Source organism: Cinclus cinclus, chromosome 3 (genome assembly GCF_963662255.1).
Source record: "Cinclus cinclus chromosome 3, bCinCin1.1, whole genome shotgun sequence".
Classification (NCBI taxonomy): Eukaryota; Metazoa; Chordata; class Aves; order Passeriformes; family Cinclidae; genus Cinclus; species Cinclus cinclus.
The window spans coordinates 115,002,473-115,025,291 of record NC_085048.1 but is presented as its reverse complement, the minus strand read 5'-3'; the positions used below and the strand labels follow the sequence as shown (position 1 = coordinate 115,025,291).

General features: G+C 40.2%; 1 protein-coding gene across 1 annotated transcript in view; it reads left to right on the top strand.

Moving 5' to 3' along the window:
• The window catches only part of EHBP1 (EH domain binding protein 1), a 206,204-nt gene that overhangs the window by 11,739 nt on the left and 171,646 nt on the right, over positions 1-22,819 (top strand). Inside the window, exon 3 of the mRNA XM_062490659.1 lies at positions 16,348-16,405. Coding sequence (XP_062346643.1) covers positions 16,348-16,405 — 58 coding nt within the window. The remainder of the gene's footprint in view (positions 1-16,347; positions 16,406-22,819) is intronic.

Sequence of the window (22,819 nt, the reverse complement as noted above, 5' to 3'; positions counted from 1 at the left end):
TGTGGTACAGTGGCAGGTGACAGTGCAGTCCCCTGTCTCCCTTCCTGTTGCTCTGCTGGAAACAGGAATATGGGCATTTTTGCCCATAGATTGAGTCCTGTTGTCTGGAGAGGACCCTAATAAAGCATTTACAGTGCACAAAGCCTGCTTCCTCCTGGGGAAAAAAAAATGCTGACTTCAATAAATAAATAAAATTATTTCAGACAAACTTGTTCTTAGGGAACTAGATCATATGCTGTAAGGGGAAGAGTAATACTGCTACTTTTAGCAACAGCTGTTAAAAGGAGGATGCTTACTTGACTTGCAGTTAAAGGTAAAAATCAACGAACTGTAATTTAAAAAAAAAAAAGAAAACACTCTTGAGCTATTCTTAACTATAGGAAGACTGCAATTTATCCTGATTTGTTTGTGTTCACCTCACTGTGAGAACTGTCAGTACCTCTTAGGGTTGACAACCCCATTAAGACCTAGAGAAGCAGAAACCTGCTGCCTTGTTAACCTCACAGAACAAGTGTTCTGCACTCGTCTTCCTCCTGTGCTGTGCCATAGTTGAGCTTAGGGAAACCTTGGTTGGTCTTCTAAGGGGTTAGTTTCTTCTTTGCTGCCCTAGAAAGCCTTTTAAAATGGTCAGCCTTGCAGTTTTTTTCATGGAATACTCGTCTGTCTTGTTTCAACATTGCTTAGAGATGGGCGGGATGGGCTGTGGAGGTGATCGGAGCTGGTGGGGAAGCAGCAGGGGGATGGGGGAGTGAGGAGCAGGACGTGAGGCTTTTCTCACTGTTTGAATGTCTTCTGGTCTCTGTGAGCCAACAAGAAACAAGGCAGATCCTGATGGGTTTGGAGCTACAAAAACAGAGACTTAAGTATGAGCAACCAGTGTGTGAAACAAAAATAATTATTTCAGAGAACAGCCACAGAGCCTTCTTGTGGTTCTGCCAACATCATCTCTGATCAGCTTAGGTTTTATTGGTGGGATCTTAACTCCTTATACAGAACATCCCTTCCAGCAAAGAAGTTAAGGTGGGGAGACGTTTCTGGAAGCTGGTACCACATGACAGAGTAGTGTCACCTTTGCATAATAAGTACAAAGATACAGTTCAAGATGCGATGTGTACGTATCAAATCAATGCTTGCAATGGAACCATCTTAAGAGGATGGAAAGCCTGGATGCTGATGATGAATAGCAAAAGGACTGGCTGTTGCTACCAAGTGACACATTTGGCCTACCCTTGGTTACTCTGGGAGACTTCCAGGTGTGCTGTGACGCACATGGGCTGAGCAGGGCAAGAAATCTCACTTTCCTTACAACCTCAAGCCTTTTTGCTGGTAATTTAGTAACTTTGAAATAGTGAAGCTTTTTATGTTACTGAAATACTCAAAATTGTAGCAGGCCCCCAGGCCTTTGTTCTTCCATTGAATACAATCCCGATAATGAGGTGTAATCAGATTTTTGTGTTTTATTCAGGCAGATGTTTGCTGACCCAGGCCATGGAAAATTCTTATGGCAAAGTGTGCCCTCTTTAAAATGGGAACTCTTTGTGTCACGTTGAGCTTTCAGACTTGATTTTACTGAACAAGCAGTGTGCACATGTGTGTGCTTGGAACTTGTCTGTAGGCAGCAGCTCCACTGTCTTACTGTGCCTGAGCAATCATACCTGTCACACAACACCTATCCCTCCCTTTGGCTTTACCAAACAGATTCGAGTGCTTCACTTTCACAATTCATGACAATCACAGTTCTTTCAGAAACTGTTTTAAAAGGGAGGTTCCATCTTCTCTTGGTGAATGCTAATTAGGATTTCACCTCTTTTTGGGTGAGTGTGATGGTAACAATAATATAGTGAATGAAGAAATCTAAATTTAAAGTGTTCTGGGAATTCTTTTCTGTGCTGAATGGAAACAAACTGCTTTATTTAAATATTTCTACCTATAAGGTACAGGTAGAGAAAGTCTGGCTATTGATATGATATTAAAAATTTCTGAGTATTCTTTTTATAACATATTCTAAGACTTATAGCTTTGCAAATAAAACTGCAGTATGTCTCAAGCCTTCCCCATGCAGTTTTACTCAGTTCAAATTGATGCTTCAATATCTTCAACCTGATGCATCCTTTTGTTGTCATCACACTGTGTTTTCTTCGCTGTGTAAACAGTTTTCCATACTGGTGCCATGTTCCAGTTTCCAGGTGGCTGATGTGAAAAGGGGAGGAATAATGCAGCATACCCACTGTACACGTGCTGTGGGAGTTTAATTTTTTTTTCTATCCCAACGCAAGTTCCCAGTCACATCAAAGAAATTGCAAGCAGTGTTCTCTGTCTCTCTTCAGATGTAGCCAGAAGCAGGAGAATGATTTTTGAGAGTACTGAAACTAGGAGAGCTTGCAAAGCATACAGGCTTACAGTTGCTAAAAGTAGTAGTAAAAGTTATTCTTGTTCCTTATGTAAATAGTTCTGTGTCAGTCAGTTTAGCACCTTCCTTTGTTCAGAGCAGACTTGATAAATGTTGTGCGTTATTTTCTATTTAGGTATTTTTTACTTGGAGGGCAGAAGAAAGTCTTTGCTTCTCCTCCTGGAGTGTGGTATAATGGTAGAAACAAAAGTCAGAAAATCCTGGTTCTGCACTAGGCTTCCTTTCAGCTTCCCTTGTAACTGTACAGAAAAAGCATCTTTTCTATCACTCTATCATTTGTGTGCACAAATCATCTTTCATCAACTTTTCTGCATTTTTTATCCACAGTTACTTATAAGCAGGATTTATATCTCCTGTTAAAGGCCAGATGGTAGCAGCTCTCTGTTCAGTGGTAATGGTGTAAAACTACAAAATGGCACTTTGCTCTGTGGAAATTAAGTGCTAGTGATTTCTCAGTGCAAAAATTCTGCAGCCACATAACTCTATTACTAATCCAGCCTTAGAAGACTGCTGTGTGGTAGAGAAAAATGATCCCTGTTTTATGTCTCTGAAACTGAGATACAGAGAAATTGTGCAGAAGGTGCAAGAAACACTCTCTGTACTGATAGTTGTATGAGTGCAGATTTCTGATAGCAGTGTGCTACATAACTGAAGAAAAAACTGCAAGTTATGCTTTACAAATTTAAAAGAGTGGCCCCTCCCTTTATCTTTTTTCAATTTGAGTGATGTTAATAATGAACTTATTTACAAGTATGTCTGGTGAGAGTGGAAACTGTTGCAGATCATAGTATTGAGAAAAATGAGACCGATAACTCTGGAGAGGAGATAACCAGTGATCATTGATCTTCAGTTACTGAATTCTGGAAGGTTTTTGTTGTGGGGAAGGGTTTTTCACAGAATCACAGGATTTTTGTTTGTTTTCTATTTGCTTTTCAAATTACACATCTAAGGAGTGTTGTGTAATTAAGAGTATGTATATACACTGTCTGGATTAGAATTGCTGATTTTTTTTTTTCCTCTCTACATTGCTGTAGAATTTATTCTGTAATTTATTTTCTGCTTGGACTTTGCATTATAGCTTTTCCTTTCGTATCACATCCATAGAATTGGTCCCAAAATGTAATGCTTGTGGAAGTGAGAATGTGAATATCGTGCAGGTGGGGGGAGAGAGACATTTTATTTCCTACCTTTAAAAAAAAACAACCAGGAAATCTATGCAGTGTGTTTGTTGCTATTATTTTACTTGTTTGTTGCTCCAGCATATCTGTCCTGTGACTTATTGTAGGGAGAGATAGGGTATGATAGCACATAGACATTTAAAATATTTATGAGGCTGAGCTGCCAGAATGGCTCTGAGTTTGGTCAAAGACAGATTATATTTTTGCCTCCCAACTCTCTGGAGAGAAGCAAACCCCCATCACCATTCAGAATTGCCAGTCCGGTTTGTGGCTGATTCTTGGAAGACCAGGATTGTACAGAAATCAAATACTTCAAAGGCAGAAGAAAAACTTACATACTTGTTTTATATCTGGTGCTGTTAATGTGATGAAGCTAGCCATGTGCCATCTATTTTTTTCTCTTTGACTGAACTCCTTTTTCTTTGTGCTGCTAGATTTCTTTGCCTTGTTTCAGCAATGTGAGGTGATGTTGCAAAAGCCAGTGTCTGCCTCTGGTTTACACTCGGACTTCATTTTCTCCAAAACATTTATTTCCACTGGCTTTGAAGTTTGAGGGTTTCAGTAGCCCAAAACATCTTTGCCCATTAACTGCGCTGAAGTGAGTGAGTAAATTCACAGGTCATTTGGTGCTATATTACTTGTCTGGCTGCAGAACAAACTAACACAAGCCCTGTACATGTCAAAACTGACCAGAGCAAGGAGAAATAAACGTCCCGACCTTCCTGCAGGGGAAGGGGCTGAAGGCTTTGTCTTGCCAGGGCTTCGTCCGTGGTGGACAGCTGAAGCTGCAGCGCTGATCACAGAAGTTTCACTTCCTCAGATGGACAGCTGTGGGGAAGGAAGGTGGCTGAGAAGTGTGGGTGCTGCACGGGGTAGTGAGTGAAGCAGCGAGAACTCGCTGTGCCAGTGCCCATCTGTCAAAGCAGGAGGAGGGACAAGGCTGAATTAACAGATCGAGCTGAGATAAATGTTCTGTGTAAGGTCTTGTCTATGTTCAGAAAGTGGAAGAGTTAAGGAGAGCTGACTTAAAGCATGAAGTGCATAAAAAGAGCCTTACTGAATACACTCGATTCAGGAGATTTGCTCATCACTGTGGGAGCATTACTTTTCCCAAGTGCTGCTCCATGGGCCTGCCCTTTCTCCTGGAAGCTCTCGTGGTGCTGCAGTGGGGGTGAGCACGCGTGTGCACTGCTGGTCCTGCCAAGCCTGGCCTTCCATCTGAATGCTCCAGAAGGAAATATGTAAAAATTTTGCAGACTTCAACTTTTGAGCCTTGTTTGTTTTAAAGATGAAAAGTGCATTTTGTGTAAAATACGCTGAAATATGTGGAAAATCTTATTTTGCAGAATCCGAGGAGTTTGTGCTCCCACGCATCTCTATTGTCTGTGCTGATGATTCTGCACATAGCTGGTTTTCCCCCCCCCCAGTGCTCTGTGTGAACTGTGCACAGCTAAAATTGATTCTCATTCCCTTGATGGTTAGTTTGCAGAGTGGATTTTATTCATTTGGCTTCTTTGACCTTAACTAGACAAATGTATTATAATTCCTATTTGAAATGGAATAATTTACATCAAGTTACCATAATTTCATTTACTGTAATACCCTTCTAAAAGCTTGAAATGAAAATTTTTCCTCCTGTTTATCCTCACTTAGCACTGGATTCTGCAGCCCTTAATCTGGTAGGAGGTGTGTGCCTTTCACTGTAAGGACACTGTTCCTCACTTGGCACAACAAGGTGTTGCAGTAGGTTTGAGAGGCTTTGTCTTTTACTCTCATCATCCCTTTGTCCAATTAAAAGTATGTTTTCCTCCAGAAGCCAGTCTAGTTTCCCTTGTTATTCACCTTTCTGCTTCCAAGGAGACCCTGCTTTACACACCAGACACATTTGTACTTATAGATAAAAAATTTTTGAATTAGAGTAAAATTGAAATCTGGGGTGAGACAAAATACTTAATCTTTTAAGCTATATGCACTGTGGGATAGAGTAGCTCTGTCTCTTTATCCCTTTGCCTCATTTAATGGTACAAGACTGGGATCCAGCTTGCAAGATATCAAATCCACATAGTGAAAAATCTGGCCAGCACCCAGCTGTCTTCTGTGGCTGAAGATGTTGCTTTACAAATACCCCACAGTACAGCCCTTAAGCAGTGTAAAGAAGCCAGCAGACTGAAACACAACCAGGCATTTCACAATAGCATAGAAAAGGTACAGGTTCTGTCTGTTTTAAGCTGAGCTAAAATACCAACCAGGACAGCACAGAAAGAAGAGAGGAGGCAACAGAGTAACCAAGGTAGTGGTTGGCTTTAGTCTTAGTCTCCAGTTAAAAAATGGACTTTGAAGGAGTTGACATTTGTGTCTATGTGTCTTCATTGGGAATGTAAGTAAGGACAGGACAGTGTTAATTTTTAGCAGCTTAAATCTCAAAGATTCTGGATATATAAAGGAGTTTGAAGAGTGACCTGGTGGTTGTTAGTAACCAGAGTGGGAATAGCCTGGTGTACTGAAAAAAAAAAAAAGTGAAGGATCACTACTCAGTTCCTTCTGTAGGGAGCTGGGACAAAGGGCTGCCAGGCTCTGTTGGTGGCTTGAGTGAAAGCTAGTTGTAACAAAAAAAAATATTTTATAGGAAGATTGTCTTTAAAAATACCAACAGAAGAACCTGTCTGGCTGAAAGGTACTATTTCTTTGTATGTTTTCAGCATCAGCATGAATTTAGCTATAATGTAGGTACTGTAGGTTTGCTTTTTTAACTGAAAACCATAATAAAAGCAGTCAGAATAAACATGCTGTTGCTTTCCAGTTTAGCTGGTCTTGAAATGAATAGTTAAAATCCAGTTCAAAGTGCTGCTAGGCATCTGACAAGCAGCAGTTATTGGCAAAGTCTGTCTAGGTCCTTAATTATTGCTGTTCTTAGGTGGTTTTTGGATCTTGGAACAGCAGTGTTTCATCAGCTGTATTTGCAAAGTATAAAGTTTGTATTTAAAAAACTTTCCAGTTTTTAAAAGCTGTAAGGTTTGTTTTTTTTTAATTTCAAAATAGAAACAAAGGTATTTCAGTTAGGCTAGTTTTGTTTGTTCGTTTGGGTTTTTGTGGTTTTGTTTGTTTTAGTTTTTTTCCATTCTTTCCATTTTTGTTTTTGGTTTATTTTTTACCATATCAAGCCCCTAATGTTGGGAGGAGGTTTTGCTTTGTCTGAAGTATCCATGAGTAAACATGCTTTATTTCTTAGCCAATACTTGCTGCTGTATATAAGCCATGGGTGTTACTTTGAGGGCATTAATTAAAAGGCTTGGTCAGTTTTTACTTCCTAAACACTATACGGATTTTTTGATTTTGGGTGTACAAAGAACTGTTGAGCTGTAAATGTAAATGGAAATAATCTCTGTTGATTTTGAGACTGACTTCTGTAATCAGAAATGGCAACTTTTGTTCCAGGAGGCAGCTTTGAAGCAGTGTAACAGCTTATTTAAACAGATTGAGCTAGAAGAGGAAGAATCATTCTAATTTTACAGTCTTTGGAACAATTATTTAGCTGCAAATACTGATGGAATAATTTTACTTCTTATTCCATACCTCCATCTTAAAGCAGCTCTTGAAAGATCACCTACATGAAATGGGGCATCTCATGGGAAATGATCATGGCAGTTTCTAGTTCCTTGGAAACCACATACAAAAATCTTGTAAATCTAGTAATTTTTTCATTAACATGCAAGAAAATCATAGCTTTGATGTTGACAACCATCTACATATAGCTTACTGCTGCTAAATTTGCTGCATTGGCTCATTGTCAATTTTTACATTTTGACAGTCTCACTAAGCTTGGAGTAGATGAGGTCAGTTGAGGCTGTTATTTTATTTTATTTTTGTTGTTTGTTTTTTTGTTTTGCTTGGTGTGTAAATGTGTGACTTTGGTTGGGACCCAAGTTTCAGTGCAAGGTTCTTGTCTTTCTCTGTGGTGTTTTGAGGCTGTGCCTGCTTCAGAGATTTGCAGTAGCAGGTGCATTATTCCAGTTGGTGAAATGTTCTGGTTTTGTGACCCTGGAGGGTGGCAGAAAGATGTGTTGCTTCCAGGACTGTTCCTCCCAGGAACTGGGTGCTTTGCTGAAAGAAGGTGATTCAGTTCCTCTTTGGTTGTACAGGCAAGGGGATGCCAGAATCAGGGCAGAGAATCTCATCCTTCAGCACCTTTCTTCCCCGGAAGTGGGGTCATACTGCTTGATGCCATGTCTCTTGTGGCTATGGCCAGGAGCACCTGACAATATTTGCCAAGTCTTGTCTCCTGAGCAGCAACAGGGGAAAGGAACTAGCACAGCATGCTATGATTTCCCTAGGCCCTCTCCAGCCCTCCCTTCCGCCCCCCCCCCCCCCCCCCCCCTTTGTGATATTAATTTGCAAAAGCAAAAGGAGGCTGCTGACCGATGAAGAAGCTTTAATTGGGGAGCTCACTCAGCATAAGCCAGGAGTGCCTATGTCTCAAAATAAATATGGATTAATTTAGGGCTCAGTGGAGTGATCATTTGGAAAACCAAATACGAAATTGTATCACACCAGCCCTTTCACACTGCTCCTGTGGCATGGACACAGCATACCAGAAATCTGCCCCTCAGCCTACTGAATGCTTGTGTTTGGCTACAGTCTTCTGTGGGGTCCTGTGTAACTCCAGAGTTTGTGCTGTCATTATCTCTTCAAGCATTTATTCAAGCTTTTCAACCTCACAAGTATCAGAGGCAGACTGCTGTGTGTCTGAGTACTCATTTGGTTTTTGTAGGTATCAGCCTTTTTTTTTTTTTTTTTTTTTTTTCTTTTCTCCTAGGTCACCTCAGTTCCTTAATCTGGGCACCTGAGATGGTGGTAGGAATTTTCTCTTCCAGACCAGCTCTGTGAACTGGTACCACTCCACCCATGCTGCCCACTCAGAGGCAGTTCACAATGTTCACAATTTCTGTGCGTCTTCAATGGTAGAAGTTGCTTTGTGTAATCTGAAACATGCTCTTAAGTAATAAAAAAAGCCCAAAAACCCTGGTGCTGTTGGTTTGGAAGGGAGCTTTAAAAGACACGTACTGCCAGATTTTGCTCCTGCTTTTGCAGAACTGTAATCTTCCTTGGGATGTGTCCATGGATAGCAAGCACAGGAGGAGGATGGAGGCATTAATGCACTGTAGCTTTTGAAACTTGTTTTGTCCAAGTTCTAATGTGGACATTGGAATTTCTGTGGAACAGGAGTATAAACTTTTGTTCATGTATCTGTGTGTAAATGTCAAACTTGATCAGGCAGTAAGAACAGCAAAGATCATCCTTTTATTTAATCACTTATGGTAGGCTGTGCAGAATTTCTTCAATATTTTAGGCAAATTAGAGAAGGAGGTGTCTGCTGTGAAGAGTTGATCCTGAAACTGTGGTTTTCGTGCAAGATAAAATTTTATGTTCTGAAGGAATGATGGAAAAATAATTTCTAATCTCTGTTTTTTTGTAGAGTGCAAACCAGTAAAGTCTTGTGTTTAAATGCTATTTGACACAGAAATAAATTATGCAGAAGGGCATAGGATCTGATTAAAACTGACAACAGTGTGCCAAAAAGTCTTTTGCATGTTTTTTAGTACAGAAAGGTGTAGCTTATGAGCTTGTAACTAGGTTTCAGGCAGCATTTGTCAGTCAAAGGGTTTTATTTTAGTTATTTTTTAAAAATACTTTTTGTCAGGAAAATGCACCTAACAATTGCACTTTAGTGCTTCAAAGTAAGAAGGGATAACACACAGCTGGGCATCCTCAGTCATGCAAAATTACTTTTGGTCTATAGGTAGGGTTATGAGTAGGACTAAAATCAAAGGGAGTCTTGATGCTACTCAGCATCTGCCTTGAGATTTTCTGGATGCTTGTATACTCAGTGAGGACAGGAGATGGAATTTGAAATCAAAGTTCCTTGCTCAGTTTGCTAAAATTGTTTCTGGATTCTTGTTACTGATGTGTTTTATTGTCTCACCTCCTCAGGCCAGCTTTGAAATGCAGCCTTATGCCTAAGGTGAAATAAGGTTTGTTTTTTTTTTTTCTTGTTTGTTTGTTTGTTTTTTCTTTTATTTTCTGACTATTTTGTGTTTATTCACTTGGCAGTTGTCCGGCCCCAGCTCCGCAGGGAAGGGGATCAGCACAGGGAGTCCAGCAGGGTTCACAGCAGGACTGTGCAGGCAGGTTTGTGTAGTTCCTGTTCTGCTCTGCTCAAGAGGAGCAACCTACATACTTGAAACAGAAACCCTTTTATTTATTTATTTATTTATTTTAAAATTTTGATTTGAAAAAAAAAACTTTTTTAAATTGTTAAAATGTAGACTAAATATTCTGTTAAAAGAGCACAAAAAGGGAAATCGGGCATCTGAAAAAAGATCCGGCTCATAGCATCTCCTTTCTGTGAACTTTCCACTGTAAAGCAACACTTTCCATTCAAGGTTTGTGTGAATGACCCTGTTAGGCTGTGCCCCTCTCTGCCAGTCAGCCTGAACAAAACTAACTGGGGAGGCTGGTATGACAAGAAAGCTTTCCTGAAGCAGCTCCTGGATTTTCATTTTTATATTTTTTTTTTTTTTTTTTTGTAGGCATCGTTTGTCATAGGGCGCTGGGTGGTGTTTGTGAGCTCTGGTGCCAAGAGTGGACTGAGCATTGCCGGAGTAAATGTCTGCCTAAGGGCAGTGTCTGTGATTATGCAGGAGTGAGATAAGGAATTTAGGTGGCCCATCCTATGCAGTACTCAGCCCTTCCTGGTGACAGCGGGGGGGGGGGGCTAAACTGGACCAGGCAAAGAAAGCTTCCACGTGGAGAACATCTGGATGGGACCTAAAATTCAGGGGCTGGTCAAGGCATCTTTGTGCTACTGCCAGAAGGATGGTAAAGAGCACAACTTCTGAAGGTTAGGGTCGGTTTGTGTATCCTGCAATGTAAAATTCTGTTGCAAAAAGCTTTAGGACAATACTTTGCTAAATAGCTCTGCAGAATTATTTTTTTTTTTTCTGCAATAACTCTTTGAAAAATGAAGTAAAATCTGCCCCTGTCACTTTTTTTTTTCCCCCTGAATAATAGATGAGCTTGGGTTTTGTTTAATTTGGCTTATCCTGGAAACTTCATTTGTGTTTGGTTTGAGAAAATCAAGTAATCAGCAGTACATACTACACATTCCACTCTCAGCCTTGCAAATAGATGCTGTGCAGATTCAGTAGGTCTGACTGCACTAGAAAATAGGTCAGTGTCTTGCTTTTTCCCTATTTTGTATAAACCAAGAAAAGCCAGATTAGAGCTTCTTTTGAAAAGCACAGCATAATCTTGAGATGTAGGTCTTGTAGAGGCCAGTCTGTTTAGCAGCAGATATATATAAAAAAAATCTAAACTTCTGGGGGAATTCTGGTCTTTCACGGGCTTGCGTAGTCTTGAAAAAAAATCTGTAGGGACCTCTGGTGGGAAGACATGGAAGAATTTTCTGTGTTAGAAAGTGAAGATGTAGAGTTGGATGGATCTCAGCTGTGACATCCTCTTGCTTTCCCTGTTTTAATGACTCCTCTTTTGAAATTTCCCAGGCTTGCTAAAGCTACTGAATGGTTTTTATGATGGAAGAACAAACTTTGCCTTATTTTAGGGGCTTGATGCATAGTCCACATAAGCATAAGCTGCATGGGAAGAATGCTCCAAGAGTTAGACATAACTCTGTGGGATGGCACAGTCCTCAACTTCCACCATGAAAGTTAAGGGGAGGGGGAGAAGAAGACCCCAAACTCCTTCCTGAAATGCACAACTTTCTCTTGTAATGTACTTCGTCTTATAATTATCTCAGAAGGGTTTTACCTGCACTGCATTTTATTCTTATTTATTTATTTTATTCTTTTCCAATCAGTGCTGTACCTGCACTCAGCAAGAGGGCTCATTTGGCAAATGCATCAATGCATGACATCATTCCTACAGTGTCTTTGGGCCTGTTTAAAGCATTGGCAGTATTTAACTGCACTTCCTGCAGCTGTAGGCAGCTGTGAGATTTCGTTGATCGTGAGGGACAGGAAATTCTGGGGGGGAAAAAATTTCAGTACAAGGCTCACGAAAGTCCTTGGCCTGATTAGTTCTTTGGCTAATGGTAATGCATGGCAATAGTGCAGGACCTAGGGCAGAAGACTGCACTGCAAAGAATGCTTTTCAGAGTAATTAGCTGTAAAATGAGGAAAAGCAACATTCATCCCAAATTAATGGTGGTATGGAACCAACCACATTTATTTTTAAGAGACCATTAGAGAGCCTTGCTGGCATTTCAGCAGTCATGTAGAAAGCTGTGTGCTGGTGGGGCAGGAGGATTGGTCCCTCACAGAAATCCTGCATGGCATGCTGGGATGCACAATGCAGAAGGGACAAAAGGTTATTTAAAAAAAAATTCTTATCAGAAGTACTTTGACATTAGTCCTTAAGTAATTATTTTTATCCTTCAATAGGTGCATCTGCATGCTATTGTGCTAACACTGCTGCTTCTCTTATTAATTATACTCTTTTAAGCCTGCTTCACAAGAGTAATTTAGCAGCCTGTACTAATTAATGCAGTTCAAATCAAACATAGTAAAAATAAAACAGCTCAGCTGAAAAAGAAAGAAATGGAGAGGGGAAGGCAAAACCCAGCACTCTAGGCAATTTGATGCCAAAACAAACATGCGAGGCTGTACCATGTGGGGTACATACAAAAAAGGTATCTTCTACATTTCAGGCATTTAACAATTATTGAGTGTTAGGAAATGTAGTGGTACCTTGCTACTGAGAAACCCTGTTACCTGCTTTCCCACCCTTCACCAAAAGGTTGCTCATCATTGGTCTTGCTATTGGCTTCAGTGGTCTGAATTAAAGTCAAGTGCATTTGTAATTCTTTCCAACAACAGATTCTAACTCCAAATCTTTCACAGCCTTTTGTCATTGAACAGTAAGTTTAGTGCAGAAATCTATCCTGGGTAATGTGATCAGCTTCTGCTAAAAGGTTTACAAAACAAGAGTTCACAGCAGACTGATGCCTTTCATGTCCTTCTTTTACAATGATGTTTGGAGAGTTCTGTAATCAAAATATTGTGCCAAACACTTCCTAGAATGGTCAAACCAACCCACAGAAGACCTTGAGTCTTGCACAACCTTCTTTCAGTTGGTAAAATTTGTAGTGTATGAGGTGCTGATCAGATGACAGTTTTTTCGAGCATGCAGAATGTTTTTATTACATTCTTTAATAATGTTTGATTTGAGTATTTATCTTTTTTTTTTTTTTTTAATTGGTTGTTTCAATGGGAAAATAGAATGTACTGGAATCATGGCTTCCATCTGATAGGAAAAGCAGGCTTGGTTTTGAATTAGAAGTGTTTTATAAATCTGTATTTTGGATCCCACTTTAATGGTTTAGTATGCAGGGCAGAGATGAATCTCTTTTTCTGAGCCTCAGACTTTGAAATCAGTCTTCTCTGCTTTTTTGCTAAGTTTCACTTATAAATAATAAAATAAGTTTACTACTATGAATTGCCTTTCTTCAGGAATAGTTTTTTAGGACCTACACAATAATGAGTAAACACCAAATACAGGTTTATGGTAAGTTTTTAGAAAGAAGATCTTTTGGATCCAAGCTGGATCACTCAACTCCTGCTGCTAGATCCATGCTCTTCCCAGTGGCACTACCTGATGTCCCAGTGCTGGTGGCTTCTTTTGGCTCCCCCTCCCAAGGGAAGTGCTGCTGCCTTGGCAATGCTGCCTTGGTGGGCAATGTACAGCACCCCCAAGGCAATCCTGGCAGGTTCCAGTACAGTATTAAACACTCCTGCTGAAAGGTCAGTGGTGTTGAATTGATAGATTGATGCAATTACTTAGTAGGGAGAAGGAATGCCCAGCTAAAACCCAGTTCTCTTCCCCCTGCCCCAAATCCATTGTCTTAAGGTTAAGCAGTGTGTTTGCTTTAGGCATACTGGCTTTGCTGAAAAAAATTACTGGCTACAAGCTGGTGGGTTTAAAGAAATGAGAATTGTTATTTGTGCAGCACAGGAAATTATTATTTTTTTAGTCGCTGATCATTAGCGTTTGTTCAGCTTGCATCATTGTGGATTTTGTATTTGGAATGATATCCAAGTTCAATAAGTAAACTTATAAAGGATACTAAAACTGGTCTCCAGACTAATGCTTCAGAGATTATTTTATTTGCTTTGATTATTGACTTATGCACAGCTGAGGTTTATGATGTTAAAGGAGGGGAAAAGTCTGAAGTAGGAAATACTACCTAATGCTTTCAATTAGCAATATGCATTATGTGATATTGGCCATTTCCTAGCACTGAGATGTCATTAATAACCTTGAATGCAAATTTGCCAATTAAAATATGAGCTGGACTTTTTCTTCTAGAAGTATATTGGCATAGGAGAGCAGTAAACAGATTGTGGTAGGAAAGGCTGCTCTTGGTTTTGTTAGTCAAACAGTTCTATGCAGATATTTTAGAATTGTTGGATTTGTGACTTCCTTGAAGAAAATCCCTTGGAAAAACTGAGGAATTTAGTGTGCTTTTTGTTAGGTTTCAGTGAAGCATGTGGTGTACAGAGTGGGAACACTTGTCCTTTGGGATATTTTCTTCCCTTCTCATCCCATTCCATTTTGTGAAATTTTCTGTCTCCATATTGTGATGACCTGCCTTTTTGTTTGTTTGTTTGTTTTTGTTTTGTTGTTGTTTGTGGGTTTTTTCTTTTGTAAGTTTGGGTTTGTTTTTGGTAAAGCACCTCTGAATTGTGGATTTCTCTCATACTTAAAGCTGAAGGAACAAATTGTGCTCAGTACTTAACAAAATAAATATACTGGTGAGAGAAGTGATGGGAGCAAATGCTGCTCCTGCTTGTCCTCCAGCATGGCTTGGTCCTCTCAGTCTGAATTAAAACTTTAATTTGCTTCTTCATGTTGGTGCAATTCTGTGTATTCCTGGCAGAGGCAGTTCTTCAGGACTGGGAAATGCTGCTGGCATGGGTTTGGACTGCTTTGCTTGAGGGTGTGTTGTTTTCCCCTGGTGGCACAAATACAGTTTCCATCAAAGTGAATGGGCTGGTGCTGGTGTAAACCAAAGATGAGAATCCCCCACCAAGTGAGCAAAGATCTTTGAAGTCCAACAGGATGACCTCATTGCCAAGCAAGATTTTGCAGAAGCTGTGGGCAGACCCAGCCTGCAATTTGAGTCACCTAAACAACCCACAAGAGTGAATTTACAGTTTAAAATACAGCAGATTATTTCACTTTCAATTAAAAAACAAACCAAAAATAGCCTGTGCCCTCATTTCATTTACAGGATCTGCCTTTAGCTCGTTTTTTTGGGAGAGCTTTAGTTCTGCTGGGGTTTGAATGTGAATCATGGGTGAGGTTTTTATTGTAATGTGCAGAAATGATCAACAGTTCAATGGAAAGGTATGTCTGAAAGGAAATATGGCCAGCACTTCAGTGCCTAAAATGATTATTAAACCAGCTGGGGTTTCATTTGGAGAGTTAGTTATTAAGTAGGTAGTCTCCCTGGGATGAAGTAGCAGTGGGAACACTGCCTTTACTCAGAATATTTGTGTGGGGGATTTTGGGTGCACATTTTAATCATGATTTCAGTGTATTGTGTCTTGACTTTTTCTTGGTTACACCTATTCCCCCCTATGATTTGTTTTGCTGTTGGCTTTAGAAATGCAAGGATTCTTACACTGGTGTCTCAAAAATCTGATTAGCAATTTTTTTTTCCCTGGCAGAGTTACATATGCAGGTTTTGTACTTTTAAGTGGAGATGTGAACTCCATTGAAAATCATTTGTGGGTGGATTTACAGCTGGGCTTCATGATGGAATTCAGGTCATCAGCCAGAAAACAAAGCTGGAATGGTGTCAGGAGTCTGCACAAGAAGGTTATAGGTCTGGGAGTGGGACCAGAAGTGTGGTCATCATACAGTGGGAAGTGTATCATGGGGGGAGGGTGGGAAGTCTGGAAGTTAAGTCAGTATCAAAAATCACACAGACGCAACTGTAAAACTAATAAGGTAGATATAATAAAGGTAAGTTATTAACCAATAAATAACTCCTAAGAAATTTAAAGAGAAAATAATTTGTACTGGAAGGGTCATTTATTGAGGTTTCCATCTACATTCACTGCAAATACCAAAGAAACAATTGCTTGGGGAGCCACACTGGCTTGCAGTATGTTTTTTCCTTTGGAGTATAAGTTGAGGAAGTGCTGATTTATCTGTTGTAAAGGAGATTTTGAGGAGTAATACAGGACTTGATTCTCCTCTTCTTTGAGCTGTCCAAGTAGAAAAATAATAGTTTGTCTAAGAAAAAGTGAAACTACCTGCTTTCTTTGCTACTTAGGAGTAACTTTTCAATATATCTGTGTAAAAATTCAAGCTAGAATTTTCATTAATGTTTATTTTGGCTACTGGAATGTTTCCAAGTTGTCTTTGTGGAGTCTGGATCCTGTTCTCTGTCCCATGGAAGAGCTTCTGCTCAGGTATGCTGCTGGCTCTGGGAAAATGTCCACAGGCAAGGAGAACAGAAGGACAATGATGACATCGTTGTGTGGACTGGAGGACAACCTTTCTCACATGGTTTTTCCTCTTAAATGACTGATGCTGAGAATGGATTTTAGATGAGCTATTTTTAAGAGAGCATGTTATCCATTAAGGATGTCATTATGTGTTGCAAGAGCTTTAATATAAACTGTTTGCATATTGGTCTTGTGGTATATTAAGCTATTTTTTCCTTATCTTCAACAGGCAGCCAGATAAACTGGTGGTGGTTTGGACAAGAAGAAGCAGAAGAAAATCCTCTAAGGTTAGTTGATTCTTTAATAAGTCCCAACTGTATGACAGAGCCAGTGGTTTGAGGGACTGTTTTTTTGAATGTGGGGAGAAGCCAGATAAATAAATGAGAAGTATTTTGGTTGTTGACTTTTCTTTTCAACTCAGCTTATCAATGAAGTTCAGAGTAAACTGCTGTTATGTCAGTGCTAATTTATGGGAACCCTTAACTCTGGTACTAGCTTTGGTTGGTTGTTTAGCAGAACTGTATCACCATCAGTTCAATTCAGTTTTTAATTGCTATACCTAATTTGAAAGGAGAATTGGTTTCTTTACTAGAAGTGTATTGAAAAAAAAACCTAATGAAAAAAAAAGATAAAAAAATCTGACATCCCTGCAATAGGCAGATAAAGCCTGAATAAGAGGCTATTTCACAACCTGAAATGCTACAAGTACAGAAGAACTCACTTCTACAAACACTGTGGTCAAACCTGTCAATTTGTGTTTCATGACTAATAATTTGGTAGCCTGAGGAATGGGAAGCTCAGTGAAGTCTCTCCAGTGTGTGAACACTAAAGTTTATATTTCATAGGGACAGGAGTGCATGCTGTTTTCCTCCCTTCCCAGGAGCATGTCCTCTTCTCCTCTTTGAGATGACTGGGTCTTACTTGCTCATTCCCTTTCCCCATGCTGTGGCTTCTTAGCCTGATTGGGTTTATGGCAAATGATTTTGTCAGAGAGGAAATTTTGGGAGTTATAATAATTCTTTGACACTTCAGTTAAAAAAAAAAGAAAAAGAGATGGTCTAAGCTTCTTTTTCTTTTTTATGTGTGTATTCATGTAATACAAAATGATGTTTCAAAGAGCTCTGTAATAGTGGAGAGAGGGCATCCATGGTAGAGAAGGTACCTTGAAATAATTGTGTTGAAGAACTTAAATGTTTAGAAAATATGATACACAGTTTTCTACCCTGCTCAGGAAAGACTTTGGGTTTATGTTTTACTGCTACTCCTCTTTTTCTGACCTCTTCTTTTGTTTGTCATGCATATTTGTTGTATTTTGTCTTTTAACTTGAGGTATAAACTAGTCTAAGCTGGTTTAGATAAAGACTGGTTCCTGACTGCACAGCTAAATGTTGTGCATGCTTCAGGTTATGAAAACCCAAAGGTGTTACCTGATGACTAAACAAGGGTGTGAACCCAGTCTGGTACCTGTTCCTGCTCCATGTTCCATACTTTTCAGCAAAGCCAGTCAGACTATTCCTCTTTCAACTAACTCAAGTTCCTTTGAATTTATAGCATGGTGTGTATTTAAGCAGTAAGTGCTGATGTCAGTAACTGATGTCTCATGTGGCTCACCCTGTGATAACTTCTCTGTATTAGTTTCATTAAATTTCTGTTGCACAGAGAGACAGAAGTTGTATCAAACAGTAAGTGCAGTGCTTGCAAAAGCTTTGTAGCCCTGAAAAGCTTGGTGAAAAACAAGGTATTTGTCCATAAATGGCTGCTTTGTTGGGGTTCAGAATATGTTCAGAAACAGAAGCTGTAACAGAAGTCCAGCATGGCTTTATGAAATGATGGGTTTCTGCCTGTCGTTTTATAGGATCCAAATGACAGCATTTCCCTGAGGCAATGGGATTTTCTGGCATTAGCTCACCCTTTTGGGCTTGAAGTTTTTTTCAGTTGGGCCATAAAGTTTCATGATACATCCTCACTTTTGGTCACCAGGTAGTAGAAGCAACTCTTGGCAGATTTAAACCTGAAACTCAGAAAAGTCTTTGGCTGACTTTACTGTTTTTCATAAGATCCAACAAAGGTACTTTGAAAGAGACTGAGTGGCCTTGAAACCTGGGCAGAGCATAGAGTTAATTTTAAAGCTTAGGCAGCTGATGTGGCTTGAGCTGTTTGGGTCAAAAATTGTAGATCAATAAAGGTTCTTGATCTCTTAGTCATCCTGCCAGTAAAATACTTTATTCAACGTACTCGTTTCATCTAATTGCTTTATTGGAAGCAAGTCAAATGAATATTTCCTCTTATTTTATTTTTGGTGGACGCTGGGTTCAATGAGTACAAAGCATTAATAATTGTCCATGTTTTTCAGCTTCTTGAGAGGGAGGAAGAGAGGCATGAGGTTTTAGCTTACTGTAAAGATGTTGTGGAGACTTTTTTGGAGGTTATGTTCTCTGAACTTTCCAGATCATTAGGATTAATGAGGGATGTCATCAGCAGATAGTTTGCAAACTCACAAACACGGTCCTTTAGATGCTCCCTAGTAGTTCTGTGTCTCTTTTGTACTGGGAAAGTACAGGAGATGTATTAAGCAAAAACGTTGTGCAACTGGAAGATGGAGCTGTGGATGTGCACTGTTATGCCTGCTCTAACTGATATAATTTTAAAATGCCATTGAGTTGAAAGCTGAGTTCTTGATGTCCTTTGAAGCCCTTGTTTTTGTGGGTTTCCTTGATTTTGATATGCCTCCTACTCCACATACTCTTTTTCCTAATAAACTATAGTGGTCCCTTTATTAAAAGAAATAATAGGAGACATCATGTGCAGGAGTCTGAATATTTTTCTTCTTACTGTGGGAAACACAGAATAGGAGCTGTAGATCTGTTTAATTACAGCAAGTTTCAAAGTGTTGCAAATGAAAAGGAAATACTCATTTTGAAAGAGCATATAAATAGCAGACTGATGGGTAGATGGATACAGGACCATAAATATATCCAGCAGTTACTGACCTTAATGCAGATTTAAGTTACTTACAGTTCTATTTTGGGACCTGCTCTCCATGGGCAAGTCTAATTTTGATGTATTTCACGAGGTGGCTCTGTATGGTGGGGCATCTCCACTGTGTGTGCCAGGAGTTTACATTAAATGGTGATTTGCAGTTTTGCTGGGTTTGGCAGAATTACTGTGCAGTCCTAGAATCAAAATGAACTTGCAGCTTGGGGAGGGTGGGAGTCACCTGTCTGCTGGTGCAAATGTTTGTTTGCAAAATCAGGTACACTCTTCAAGCTTTATTGAGATGCTGTTCAGCATCTGTGGTATACAAAGGTGCAGCTTGTAGCCATGGACTTGTTTAACCCTTCTTCAGTGCCCTGGGCTTTTGGACCTGGTTTTTTTTGTTTTTTTTTTTGAGTGGCAGAAGAACGTCTTTGTTCTAGTGTAGAGCAAGGGAAAAACATGTTGAAAATACGTTTACCTTCATTTCACTGAGATGCTCTCAGATTTCCAGACTTTGAACTAAGAAATTTCAGTTTGTACATAGAGGTACTATTCCTGTGAACATACAGAGGCTTATGGTTGAATTATACACCTCTGAAGAATCAAATTTGCACTTGCTTCTGAGAGCCTGACAGAATTATTCTTCAAAGATTTTTTTGTATCAAAGCTGAAGGAAGGTGCCTTGACTGTGATTTCAGCACTTCTCTTGCAGGTTTTAAGCACAAAGGAGAAGGAGCAATGCTGAGAAGAGGGAAAGAACTCGAGCAGGTAGAAGCAAGAGCCCAGAGAGGCAAAGGGGTAGGAGTGAAAGGAATCCCTTGTACACAACAACATACTGGCCAGCATTTTCCCAAGATTCTGCCATCAATAAATGCAGCAGCAGGGTCACCTGTTTTGCTGTCCTTGGGAATCTGTTGCCTTTTCTGGCTACTTTATTGCCCAGTGCCAGCCCTGCCTGTCCTTGCTGGGCTGGAGTTCCAAAGGCATGTTGTGACCCTGACGTGCTGGTGACTGTCTGGGACCAGCACAGTTGAATAATGCCACTCTTGGGGCTTCTCAGTTTTTTAGTCAAGTTACAAGATCATGCTGTAATTGTCATCCCTGACTATAAACTGGAGGTCATTAATACTCTTTTCCAGGAGTCCCATGAAGTGGACTTGTGGTGACATTCTGAGGTGTAGTGATGGTTGTCCCAGAAAACAATGAGAAAAATAATCCTGCATTCAGGTTTTTTTAGTTGTCTGGGCTTTGATTTTTTTATTTGGTTGGTTGTTTTTCTTTTCTAGTAATAAACACTATCGATGAGTCATGTATTTAATACATGATGTATTCATCATGTATGTCATAAATGTGTGTATGAAGAGGTAGCCCAGTCCTAGAGAATCTGTCATGGAGATGAGTTTTTGCTCACCCCCCAGGCTCAGCAGTCTTTCTGTAGCTTTTTAGCAGTAATACACATGTGCACAGTGACAGCTGTAACACGTGCGTGCGGATGAATTGAAGACATTCATGTGGGAATCTGCTGGTTTCCTTGTCTGCTCTAAAGGGGCACTGACAGCAATGTGTTGATCAAAGGCTGCCTGGAGTTTCCAGGGCTTTGAACTTCTTTCTTTGGCACGTGCTGGGTTTTTTGGACTGCATCCCAAGGCATGAGTGTGACTGGAGTGTTGTTCTGGTGCCCAGCCTTTTTAACTGGTGGACCAAGCACAGGGATTTCAAGATGATCGTGGGGGGGATGCAAGCTGTAGTCTTGGAGTATGGTCTTTAATTTGTCTCTCTTTGTAATACTGAACTGGAATACAGAAGAACAAGAAGAAGCTATTCACAAACTGTTGGTTTCCTCTGGTGTGAGGAAATTGGCAGCTTTTTCCAGTCCATTCTTTTTCCAGTAGGTCCATTAACATCCATGTACATCTCTGGCTGTCTTGGATGGTAAATGACTTTGGTGGGATGCATCACATGGAGCAAGTCCTTGGTGTTCCAAAGTCACACTGCTGGCATGGAGGCACCAGATGAAGGATCTGGCTGCTTAATGTCAGCTCTTCCTCTTGAGTTTTTTGTTCTTCCTTTTCTAAGTGTTCTGCCTAGATAACTCTGAAGAAGAGGGATTATCCTTACAAGCTGAGCTAGCCTAAGCACTACTGGAGCTCCTGCTTGCTTCTTGTGCCCTGAAACAGCCTGCCACACTGACATGTAGCAGAGCTGGTCTGATCACAGGCAACTGGCAAAAATTTTATAAGGAAAAGAAAATCAGCAGTTTGCTGGCTCACAATAAAGCCAGTCTTGTGGCTGCAGGTGAGGAATAATTGTAGGTCTGTTTCAGATGAGTTTTGCTTTGAAAACCCAATATTGACAGCTTGGCAATAAGAACATATTTTTTATTCATAAATATAAACTGTTCCATAATTTGCAGCAGGCTCAAAATATTATGGTGAGCTCTAGTATCTTACAGAAAAGCAATGTGAAATCACCTGCACAACAGAATGAGGCAAGGTGGTAGTGAAGAAAGCAGAAAAGGCATGAAGCTTCTGAAAGGGCAGGTTCCTGAAATAATGTAGTATCAAGTCTGTCATTCCAGTTCATGCACAGCAAAATGGCAGCGATGTTCACGTCACAGGTGGTGGATTGCAAAGCTGGCTGCCTGGATTGGAACTGTTGTTTTAAAGAGCAAATGAATCTCAAAACTAGAGAACCTGAAGTGTCCGTGCAAGTCTGTAGGCTCATCTCTATGGCCTTTCTTTAAGAGATTTCCTCTTCTCCCAGTCATCAGTTTTGTGTTAGGGCAATGCTGTAGGTCAGGCAATGTCATTTCCAGCCCTACTCTCTATAGGGTAGGTCAGCAGCCCCTGCTGTAGCACCTATTTCCAGACTTAAAAGAGCTTTCATGCTATGTTGTCTCCTCTCATTTTCTACTGGCAGAAAAAAAGGAACAAAAAAGGAAGAGTTGCCTTTTGCTTTGAAATGCAACAGAGCACTAATGCTTCTCTTTCCAGACCATGGCTCCCATCCCTCAGATCTGGAGGCAAGTCAGTCTGGGGCAGGGCTGTGGCTGAGGCACCTCCTGCTGGAAGTCACTTCTGCTTTCACTGCTCTTGCTTTGATTTCCAGGACAGGTCAGGTGAAGACCACTAGCAAATGAGGAAAAAGTGGGTCTAAAGGCACAACCACCCAATGGAAAATGGAGTTACAGGAGGGGTTTAAGGTGGAAATATACTGTGCAGATGCAGCACCTTGCCTTGGCAGAGCCCTGACAGCAAGTCCTTGTCACCCGCAGTGGTGGCCTGATCCAGCTCCAATTCAAGGCTTATAATTTGGGACTTGAAAAGGTTTTTTGATGTAGGCCAGATGTAACTTGACAAAGCTGCAGCATAGAGGTGCCTGGCATGAGAAATGTTGCATTAGAAAAACACTCTGCATCTTAATTTTAAATTACTGTCATTTGCTTGTTCTCCGTGTTTCTCCAGCTTTGCTTTCCCCTTTCCCTTTCTCCTTCCCAACAACCCAGACAATCCTTTTGATGTTACCTTTTTCTGTCATGCTGTTTGTGTGATAGTGTTTATTTTTCAAAGCTGGAGGATGACTTTATAACATTCATGATCACAGAACAGCTTTGCTTTAAAAGCTCATTAGTTACAGCTTGTCTTCTGGTCGTTGCTTTCAGTGACAGAAAAACATATATATCCCTGTGTGTTTATTGTGCCTTGCTGACTTTCCTGGTGGGAGGA